Source organism: Ruditapes philippinarum, unplaced genomic scaffold, assembly GCF_026571515.1.
Source record: "Ruditapes philippinarum isolate M1 unplaced genomic scaffold, ASM2657151v2 ctg312_1_1_1_1, whole genome shotgun sequence".
Taxonomy (NCBI): Eukaryota; Metazoa; Mollusca; class Bivalvia; order Venerida; family Veneridae; genus Ruditapes; species Ruditapes philippinarum.
Genome location: NW_026860715.1, coordinates 303,470 through 315,706, shown reverse-complemented (window position 1 = coordinate 315,706; position 12,237 = coordinate 303,470). Strand labels below are relative to the sequence as shown.

Sequence of the window (12,237 nt, the reverse complement as noted above, 5' to 3'; positions counted from 1 at the left end):
TTAGTAGAGAGTAAAAGTCTTGCTGATTGGATTAAATGAACACTGAAAACCAATCAAAAGAGTCGTCACTAATGGACGAAGATGAAAAATGGATGCTGACAGGAAAACAAGGAAGTAATCTAATTTTGTCGTGACATCCATGAAAAATGTCATTTCTGAGTTCTAGAATTGAAAAAGTTATGGGCAAGGAAGTGGAGTTACTCGAAGCAGCACGAACTGGTAACTTGCAAACTGTAGAGAAAATTCTTTCAAGTGGTAAAGGAAGAAAATCTCATCATGTTGGAGCAGCGCTTGTTAAATTGAGCAGGTAACCAGAATATACAAAAATCACATTTGTGAGTCGTTCTTGTAACTTTTAACTTAAGTACCTTTTTACGCCCAAATCCTAATTGCAGTTTGACATAGTTAAATGTAATGTTATTTTAACAAAGTTTTTAGAATCAACCAGATTATTTGATTTCACAAAGTTTCATATTAAAAATATGAAAAAGGCAAAGCCTCAAAGCGAGCTTGATTTCCTTTCAGCGTGAAAAAGTTTAAAGCACAGGGGGAAGACGCTGTGATCTGACATTATCCCGGGCCCCCTCCCCCCGAAGGCCCTGCTACAACCCATAAAAAATATCAATGCAAGTTGATTTGCACAATAAAAATTCATAAAAACAATATTCTGACACGTTTCGACGATTTTCATTATACCCCTATACTATATAACTTATAGTATAGGGGTATAATGAAAATCGTCGAAACGTGTCAGAATATTGTTTTTATGAATTTTTATTGTGCAAATCAACTTGCATTGATATTTTTTATGGGTTGTAGCAGGGCCTTCGGGGGGAGGGGGCCCGGGATAATGTCAGATCACAGCGTCTTCCCCCTGTGGTTTAAAGTAATTGTTTAATTTTCATTTTACATTTTTCGTTTTAAAACTGTCATTCGGTATTTTATACACTGCTTCCGTTTATTCTGGTTCCCTATCCCATTATGGTTCCCATAGAAGTGCGCGGATGACCAGTCTACGCATCTGTTTTCAATCAGAATTCCTTGGTTTTTATTGTTATCTTGTAATTCGCAAAGTTCCAAACTTTGGACGAAAGTTTTTAAAACCATCACTTAACAGGTACTCGCCTTACCGTAAAGCTCACTTTTTGAGCAGGCCCTTCGAGGTCGCTACTAAAAATTATATACTATAGATAGATAGGTTAGTTTTAATTGATAATGCTTGGCGTCACTGACCATTCCACTTAAAATGATTAACCTTGTTATGAAACTTTTAAGTCTTATTAATAGGAAATTAGGTGCTACCTATGGCGCAGAAAGCTTTAATAATTGGAAGTGGCTAGCCAAAAGTTCTAGCCATACGTGACTCACCTAGCCAGGATGCACTGTATTGTCTAGCTGTATGGCAATTCTTACAATTTTATAAAATATAAACAATATCAATGATTTATGAAAAGATTTTTATAAATAAAATCGCTTTTGATTAATTTAACAAGAGATCTAATATATGCTAGCTACTGCCCGTGACCGGAATCGGCCTGTTATTTCGTTGTTTATGCAACTTTTAATGTTCCTTTTGCATGTTTTTATAAAACCTAAATATTATCATTAATCTGTCTAGAGATTGTGAAAAATCGCTTTTTAATAATAATAATAAACAAATATATATATGATTAGCGAAAACGGGCAAACTACCGGAATCGGCGAAGGATTACAGAAATCAGCCTGTAATTTGCTTAACAAAATTTTTGCACCCTTGATTAAATATAAACAATAGCAATGATATGTAATCAGATTATTGTCAATAATCACTTTTTATTAATTAAACAAGATATTTAATATTGGCGAGTTACTGCCATACTGTCAGAATCGGCGAAGGATTACCGGAATTGACGTATAATTTAGTCTATTGAACTTTTTAACGTTTCTGTTACATTGTTAATATTTGTGTTATAAAATATAAATATTATGAATGATATTCAAAAAGTTTTGGTTTTTCTTTCTTTTATTTTGTAAATTTCAATTCGCCTTTGGTTAATAAAGCAAGAGATCGAAGATCGGCGAGTTACATATACTGTCATACTGCCGAAATAGGCGAATGATTACCGGAATCGGCCTGTATTATTGTAATTTATGGACTTTGCAAGAAAAAAATGCAAACAATATCATTGATATCTAAAAAGATTTCAGAAAATGAAGAATCCTAATAAATATTAAATAATAAACTAGAGATCTAAGGTCGGCGAATTACTACCATATTGCATATATGCAGTGCCAGGGCTATCAGGGAATTACCGGAATCGGTCTGTTTTTCCCCACCAATATTTCAAAATTTAAAAAATACCTTGAATTATTTTATTAAATACAAACAATTTAAACGATTTTTATAATGATTATTGAAATCCGTATTAAATAAGAAGCAAAAGATTTATGAAAAATCACTGTTATATAATAATAAAAAAGATTAATATTGAAGATCTGTGAAAAAAGAATACGATGGAAATACAAGCGTTGTCATCTTGATAAAAGTTGTCAAAGTTACATGACACATAACTGTTCAAAGTACATTAGTTATGATTTGTTGTCTTATTTGACTTGTATAAAAGATGAATTATTAAATCATTCACATGGAATAAATAATCTTATCACATAAACCGCGGCGCAGGAGTGTAATAAAGCCATTTAATAAAAACGATATTACACTAGACGATATTACACTAGTGTAATAACACTTTGACGTCACGTCATTTGCACTATAAACATAGCGTTAAAGCGCTAATGTTAGCGCTACACTGTAGGCGCGTCAAAGAAAAATGACTCTTGTTAACAGTTTACCGTTCTTATTTTATATATGTGATAAATAGAATATTATATTCGTGTAGATTCAATACTAAATTTATTGAACTCGTTCAATAAAACAATATTATGCTCGCCAGAGGCTCGCATAATATGATTTTATTCAACTCGTTCAATAAATTTAGTATTAAACCTACACTCATTCAATATCCTCTATATACAAGCCCAAAAAAGCTGGTTTTCGTCGATTTCAAAAATACATGCATTCTCACTAGAACCCTGGCATCGTGTGTTTATGATATATGTTTAATTTTAATTATTTTTAGATAAATAAATATCTAACATAAAATCAATCAGAATCAATAAGCCTAAATTAAAAATGTGTTTCACGGAACATGCAATCTTTCCTTACTTGTGGACAAACTTTTACTGTCAGTTAATATTGACACAATTATTAGAGTCCAACAATATATTTTCATTTTAAAGGTGTAGAAAATTAAACTTTTTGAAACAAAAAAGGATTATTATGATAATTATGTAAATAATTTCAACTGATGTTCATCAACTGCAACTAAACGCTCTTTTTTTTCTCGCCTTCTGAAGATGACAAAGATCGATACCCGTACTTTCTTTACTGTAGCCAACATGGCGATTCATCTATATATACAAAGAAATAAAACAAAGAAGATTAAAATCCTCGCTTAAAGACATAAAATAACATTATGCATTTTTGACTTTCATATAATTTTGAAAAGTGCCGTACGGCTAGACAATTCAGTGTGTCCTGGCTAGCCGTACGTGACTCGCGCACAGCTAGAAGATACAGGCCTGTACAGCTAGCCACTTCCTTAATAATTTAAGATCAAGCATAACATGTTCAGTATACATGTAATAAACCAGATCTTTCTTGCACTTCGTAAATAAGTAAATACAGGTATTTTGTACAGTAAGCAAAAACTCCAAACTCCTTACAGTGATTTGATTTGCTATGCTCTGTTTGGCGAAGAAAAGGATGGTACACTGAAAATTTCATTGATAGTTGTAGAAATCTATATATGTTTTAATTGATTTTTATTTGATTTCCTTTCAAAAATAGTTTATATAAACAAAGTCATGTAGTCTATAGCAGGGCAAGCCAAAGCCTGAGCCGGTCTTTATCTCTCCTGTATAATTCAGCAATATTCCAAAGATTGTAAGCCAAACAGGCATTTCAATTCAGAATTTGTTAAAGTTTCAATTCCTCCGAAATGTTTGCGTTATATGTCATGCAGTTATGCAAAATCTATATTTATCGTCTTCAGCAATAGGTTGGCATAAAATTAATATTTTGTTAGATTAAATTTATTTTTAGATTGACCCATTTACATAAAAAGTTTGTGAAGAACATTAATTTTGAAGATGAATCAGCTTAGTATTACATTAAACGTCTGAAAAACCGGGAGTTTAAACTCTGTGGCTAAGGGTCTCATTTGGGGATGTGCTTATTGAATGCTACCCTTCCTTGTTGATACCGTATTTGTTTTCATATGTAAAAGTTAAAAAACCAAAAAAGTAGAAAGCAGTAAATCAGCTATTAAGGTCGAGTATAAAAAAAAGAAAAAAAAAAGAGACTAAATAAATATTCATAATTTACAAAATTCAGTGATTATTAATATTATTTTCAGTTTTCTGAAGTCAGTGAATGTGAATTATACAGACAAGAATGGTTATTCCGCCTTACACCATGCTGCAGTCAATGGATATAGGTATATTTGTATATTTATAGTATATGTATTCAAAATTATCTTAAATTTTGAAAATCATTGGCACATTCATGCAATTAAATATGTTAAGTAAAGTATATGAAGTTTATTTACTTCTACATAAAGTTTTGATGTTATATGTTTAGTTTTGGGGCGTCCGTGGCCGAGTGGTTAAGGTCGTTGACTTCAAACCACTTGCCCCTCACCGCTGTGGGTTCGAATCCCGACAGGGACTTTGGATTCTTTCATGTGAGGAAGCTATCCAGCTAGCTTACGGAACGTCGGTGGTTCTACTCAGGTGCCCGTTCGTGCCTGAAATAATGCACGGAAGGGCACCTGAGGTCTTCCTCCACCAGTAAAGCTGGAACGTTGCGATATGACCTATACTGTGTCGATGTGACGTAAAACCCAAAACAAAACAAAAAAAGTTTAATGGATGCCAGTTGTCATACACTATTGTGAATGATGTTAAAATTTAATTTCTGTTAAAGCTTACAAGACAGTGTCATAAAAACATCTCTATACCTACTAAGAAAAAACAGTTCAATACTTCAGTAAGGAAAGTTTTATTGTATTTTCTTATGTCATACATACATATGCACTTAAATACCACAAACACTCTTAAGACTTTCCAGATATGACCGTAAGATTAATACCATAAAAATATGAAAAGAAACAACAACAAAAAAAGCTTAAGTGTACCGTTTTTGAATTTTATATGCTATTTTTTACCAGAAATATCTTCACTCTATGCAAATGATTTTGGTAGTGAAGTTACTTTAGATAACTTAAAGCCATGACATCACTGAGGTACTGCTAAACTGGTTTTAACCTAAGTACATGTATATCAATAAGGAAACATGATTTAATAGGTTAAAGTGATCAGAATAAGATTATCATGATAAGAAAGTTTATGAATGCAGTATAAAAGATAAATTTTCTGTCACAAAAAGAAAATAGTAGAGCATTAAGCCATTTCTTCTGTGTGTGGAACCCTAGTTTGATCCCTAGTATTGTCTGGCATACAGTGCACTTGTCTGGCATACAGTGCACTTGTCTGGCATACAGTGCACTTGTCTGGCATACAGTGCACTTGTCTGGCATACAGTGCACTTGTCTGGCATACAGTGCACTTGTCAAAGCCAAATAGAATGGTACCAGCATTCCTTTAACCAAAACGGTAACCAGTCTCAGGCTGATAGGTTGATACCTCTCAAGATGAGAGAAGAAATTACAAGTACAGTACAATATAATAAATATATTTTGTCGAGCTTCCTCTCACAACTGTATACATAAACAAAGCATACTAAACATTCTTTTGAATCAATATGAAATATAAGATCTTAACATTCATTGTCATGTCATATGTTTTTAACATGACCTCATTTTAATAAGTTAATTTACTGGATAGTTCCATCTAATTTCTGTACGTACACTATATACATGTATAATATATGTTTATATATGTGTATTATAAAAATGATTTTAGTCCCAAAAATGACTATAGCAACATTTTATTTGATATGCTTACATGTATTGACATTTAGTCATGAAAAAAGTTTGCTTCAGTGCTGCAAAAGAATTTGTGCTTGTGGAAATGGCTGTGATTCTAACTTCCTAGACTTTGTTTCAGCAGAATGTAAAATGCCCATTAATTCGTGCTTGTGGAAATGGCTGTGATTCTAACTTCCTAGACTTTGTTTCCGCATAATGTAAAATGCCCATTTATTTGTGCTTGTGGAAATGACTGTGATTCTAACTTCCTAGACTTTGTTTCAGCAGAATGTAAAATGCCCATTTATTTGTGCTTGTCGAAATGGCTGTGTTTCTAGCTTCCTAGACTTTGTTTCCGCATAATGTAAAATGCCCATTTATTTGTGCTTGTCGAAATGGCTGTGATTCTAACTTCCTAGACTTTGTTTCAGCAGAATGTAAAATGCCCATTAATTCGTGCTTGTGGAAATGACTGTGATTCTAACTTCCTAGACTTTGTTTCCGCATAATGTAAAATGCCCATTAATTCGTGCTTGTGGAAATGGCTGTGATTCTAACTTCCTAGACTTTGTTTCCGCATAATGTAAAATGCCCATTTATTTGTGCTTGTGGAAATGGCTGTGATTCTAACTTCCTAGACTTTGTTTCCGCATAATGTAAAATGCCCATTAATTCGTGCTTTTGGAAATGGCTGTGTTTCTAACTTCCTAGACTTTGTTTCCGCATAATGTAAAATGCCCATTAATTCGTGCTTGTGGAAATGGCTGTGATTCTAACTTCCTAGACTTTGTTTCAGCAGAATGTAAAATGCCCATTAATTTGTGCTTGTGGAAATGGCTGTGTTTCTAACTTCCTAGACTTTGTTTCAGCAGAATGTAAAATGCCCATTTATTTGTGCTTGTGGAAATGGCTGTTTTCTAACTTCCTAGACTTTGTTTCAGCATAATGTAAAATGCCCATTAATTCGTGCTTGTGGAAATGGCTGTGTTTCTAACTTCCTAGACTTTGTTTCAGCAGAATGTAAAATGCCCATTTATTTGTGCTTGTGGAAATGGCTGTGTTTCTAGCTTCCTAGACTTTGTTTCCGCATAATGTAAAATGATTGATTGATTTTCTTTAGACCGGGCGATCAAGGATAACCAACTAAAGTGCAAGCACTTATTTCCAGTAGGGTCCTTACCTCACAAGACAGCTATTAGATACAAGGGAGTCCGGGAACCTGTCACTAGCTCTTATTGAATAGATCCCTTGGTTCTTTTACATGCCCAGTGTATAGCACTAATACATGCAAGGAGTATTGGGTTTTGTACCAGTAAGCCTCTAGGTAGGTGGGAAACACTGAAAGTGTTTCTGAAAAATCCCAGGATCGAACCCGGAACCTCAGGAGTGGCAGTCAGTGGTCTAACCAACTGAGCTATCGCGTCACCTAAAATGCCCATTATAAACTGCACTAAGCCTTTTTGACATGCCAGGACTGAAAATTATTTTTCTAGATTACCGGTAATGTTCCATTTGATGTGTGCAAAAATTCAGATAATTTACGCCCAAAAGTGAAAAGTGTTGCAATCATTTTCATTCAAATCGTGCTAAGAGTAGTATAAAAAAAATTATACTACAAAAATATGATTTTCATTTTATTTCAGAGTATATTTGTCAATTATTTTTTGCATATATTTCTGTTTTAAGTGCCCCAGCTGATCTATTCAAGAAGTTCCAATTTTATGTTTTTGGGCATTTGGACCTAAGTGGAGTTCCTTTAATAATTTTATATTTTATTATTTTAAAAGGCAGAATTTACACATGTATATCAAAGACTGGTTTGATTGTCCTTATTAAACATGCGTAAAATACAGATATATATAATGATTATATCACATTGAAAACAAGTGACATCATAGCCAGTAACAGAAAATACTGCATCAATGGACTGTTCTATATCGGACAAATTGATTATTTAGGGTTTTTGTGCGAAATTGGTCCTATTTCTTTTTTCTATACAAGTTACTACCCAATATAATAAATGAGCCGCGTCATGACAAAACGTTATGCGTTTGCGACCAGCATGGATCCAGACCAGCCTGCGCATCCGCGCAGTCTGATCAGGATCCATGCTGTTCGCTTACCAACTCTATTACAAGTAGAGAAACTGATGGCGAACAGCATGGATCCTGATCAGACTGCACGGATGCGCAGGCTGGTCTGGATCCAAGCTGGTCACAAACCCATTATGTTGGTTTTGTCGTGACGCGGCTCAAATGTAAATAGTTAAAGTAGACCAAGGTTTGATATCTGTTATGATTGATTAATTTATACTTAATGTAGGAGAATCATTTTTCTCTGATATTAGCTTCATTATACCTTTGAGAGAGAGGAAATAACTGGGGTAGCATCTACTATAAATGTGGCTGAATACTTTAGTGTAACGTCAGTAATTTCTAACAGTAAGAATCTGCATTGATTTGTAGAACAAGAACTGTATGAATGTCAGCAGTGACATTAACTTATGTATATGCAAAGGACAAGGACACTAGTTTAAAGTCAAGCTAGCCAGCACTGTCATCAGTTCAGTAAGTTTGATAGAATGAAAACCTTTTAGCTGCCATATTGCCATGTTCGGAAATAAATTGAAATTATTCAAAGTTTGCAGTGTAAGCATTAAATGAATTTGAAGAAAATAAATAACTAAAAATGTGTCAATAGGACAAGGATTCCATTGTTTCGTATAGTAGGGTCAGCTTTTCATACAAAGTTGACGACCCCTGCAAGTTGACTAGTACATATTTTAATATGTACATTCTCTCATTCAAAATAGACATATTCAGTAAGACTTTCATAGATTTCAATAAATTTCTGTTGAAGGGGTGGGGGGTGGGGGGTAGAGAATTTTCCCAAGACAAATAGAGTGCTTTATAGTATAAGGTAATTTCATTTGTATTGTATTGGTTGTTGAGTATGAAGTGGAGTTGGGAGTGGTATAATTGTCACCTCATTACTATTAATCTAATATATTAGCTATCCTTAAATTGTATTTCATTTATTGTGCATTAAAAGACTTATCTACAACTTACACTTCACTTTTGCTGAATTTATATAATAGACTTAAACATACTGGGCTAGCTCAATAGTGGATTCAGGTCACCCAGATAATAAAATAGTCAGCAAAGAAATTATTTACAGGCTGAATTTTTATAATAGATTTGTTCACTTTCAATTTTAAAAGAGTCCATTTGAAGTGTAAGGGATTTCAATATCTGATATAAAAATTGAGAACACTGCCTGGCCAGACTGCACTGGCATGCATGTAGAAAATATCACATGTTCCATGGTTGTCGTATTATTTTATAATAAAGATCTGTTCATTCATTTTGATCTCCAAAGCTGTCATTTTGCATTTCTTTAAAACGAAATATTTTGATGGTTTAAACTTTAATTCAACATTTTTTTGTCATAAAGCCAGTTACAGTTAAAAAAGATGATTGACTTTTATATTAAAGTATTTTTTTCCCCTACTGTACTGTATATATACCTTCCATTATAATAACATTAAAGCAATTGACATCAAATCACAAGCCACTCATTTTGATTTAAGTCTTGCTGAGGACTTTGAATTCTTTTCTGTAGGAAGCTATGCTGCTAAACATGTAGCTTGCTAGGGGCATCAGTGGCTGAGTGGTTAATGTCGTTGACATCAAACCCCTTGCCTCTCACCTTTGTAGGTTTGAGCGGTTCCAGTATCTTCAGATTCTTTCATGTGAGAAAGCTATCCAACTAGCTTATAGAATGTTATTAGTTCTACCCAGGTGCCTTTTTGTGCCTGAAATAATGCAAAAAGGGGGCACCTGAGGTCTTTCTCCACCAGCAAAGCACCTTCCTCTGCTGATGTACATGTATATACCGTAAATTTCCTAATAAACGCCCCTCCCCTAATAAAGGCCCCCCCCCAGGCCTTTTGATAAGGAAAACAATCTACTTGTCAGTACTGAACTCAAAATTAAAGCCATAATTTTATTCAAATCATTCAGAATGCATAGTAGTTTATAGTAAACACAAATATGTATAATATGAACTTTAAAACCTAATCACTTTTTAATGTTATTACCAACACTTGCTAACACTAAATGTATTTACAGTGATTTTTGGATTTAGGAAAAACTGTGTTGTAATAATAGCCCCCCTTTTGGAAAATGTTAAGCCCCTGGGGGCTTTTAATAGGAATTTTACGGTATATAGAAATCGCACGAAAAATAGGCATGCCATAGCAGGGACTATTATGTTGCTATAATTTTGACCTATACAGTGTCAGCCTGAAATAAAACTTAACCAAAAAGAAAGATTAAACATGTATAAACATTGCCTCTCCTCCTGTTCTTTATATGAAAGAAAATATTATTCACCATATTAAGAATAGAAATAATGTCAAATATACACAAAATGTAGCTACACTATCTGCATTTCCTGGATAAAGGAAAGTGGTGATTTAAGACTTCCTGTTTCATCTGTTTCCAAGAAAATGGTGATGGCAGCACGCCATTTTTCACACAGATGTTATTTATGTGGCGTCTCTTAAAGTTCAGGGAGTAAATAAATAGTTCTAATCAATAATAATTAGTAGTTTAGCTGAACAATATAAAAACGTTACAGATAAAAACATTTCTCTCTTGGGAATTTCCTGTACCAATATGTTTATGCTCAGATGAGAATTTCGGTTTTATTTTGACGCTCGTTACAGTACAGGAGTTCCATAAATGGTATTCTTTAATTTAGGCCAGTTACCTATTTATCTTATTTATTGCTTCTATTGTATACTGCTAGTCCCAGGGGGAATTTGACTACGCTTTAAGCAATTTGTAGCAGCAAGAATGTCCTAACTGCTTAGATAGAATGTGTGAGATATGTCAGCTTTTGAAGATATATGTCTGTTTTTGGAAGTAATTGAGTGAGAATCCTGGGTGACATTCAATCATGATTTAGAGCTAGATCTTCAGACAGACCATTGTTTTCTAACAATTTAAACAAACATATTCTAAAATGTAAAACAAACAATTTTGATAAATGAAAGTCTCTCATCAGTTGCATACAAATGGGTTTTTTCCCCATTAAAAATGATATGCATTCCAGTTGACCAAACAGGAAATACTTGTTTTATAAGTCTTGTATTTCTTGATACTGGTTTTAATGATAGTTTGAGAATCACAGTGCATATCCATATCGGTACCCTCTTTGCAAAATCTGCTGAAAATCTTTGCACATGCACAGGCCACTCTCTGCTAAAAACAAACCTGCGATGGATAACCATACAGTAAAATTTCAATATAATAAGGAAAGAAGGTATGACACGTAGAAAAGATGTATACCACGGAACACTAGAATGTTTTATCTATGTGCTGATTTGTCATGTGCCCGTTTTTCATGTACTACAAATTCACAATAAGCTACAAAAAATCGACATGTCTTGCTTCGCCCATCACCTCGACATATTTTTGGGGCTGAAATGAACCTGTGGCTTGATTATATATGCATCATACATATTCAATATGTTCATTTACATATCATCTTCGGACAAATGGCAGTACATTGTCAAAAATAAATGTAAAATTCATAAAAACACCCTACTTTCGGTTTTGCAGCGGCACGGGCTACCTCTCTTCATTTGAATTTTTATATCACAGGTACCCTCTTTTAAACACACATAGGTAGCCTCAAGGCACGACATATGCTTTTATTTGCGTTAATCGTTAGGTATGTAATATTTCTTACTTTTATGTAAATATTTCATACTTAACGATTAACGCTAATAAAAGAATATGTCGTGCATTGAGTGTACCTATGTGTGTTTAAAAATGAGAGGGTACCTGTGATATAAAAATTCAAATGAAGAGAGGTAGCCCGTGCCGCTGCAAAACCGAAAGTAGGGTGTTTTTATGAATTTTACATTTATTTTTTGACAATGTACTGCCATTTATCCGAAGATGATATATAAATGAACATAGTAAATATGTATGATGCATATATAATCAGGCCACAGCTTCATTTCAGCCCGTAAAGTATGTCAAGGTGATGGGGGAGGTAAGACATGTCGATTTTTTGTAGCTTATTGTGAAGTTGCAGTACATGAAAAACGGGCACAGGACAAATCAGCACATAGATAAAACATTCTAGTGTTCCGTGGTATACATCTTTTCCACGTGTCATACCTCCTTTCCTTATT

The 12,237-nt window shown here is 33.8% G+C and overlaps 1 protein-coding gene across 1 annotated transcript in view; it reads left to right on the top strand.

The window, feature by feature from the left end:
* Window positions 1-29: 29 nt before the first annotated feature.
* LOC132713166 (cell surface glycoprotein 1-like) overlaps window positions 30-12,237 on the top strand; it is a 46,283-nt gene continuing 34,075 nt past the window's right edge. Inside the window, exons 1-2 of the mRNA XM_060695652.1 lie at window positions 30-307; window positions 4,458-4,538. Of these exons, the coding sequence (XP_060551635.1) occupies window positions 147-307; window positions 4,458-4,538 (242 nt within the window). The 5' untranslated portion in view covers window positions 30-146. The remainder of the gene's footprint in view (window positions 308-4,457; window positions 4,539-12,237) is intronic.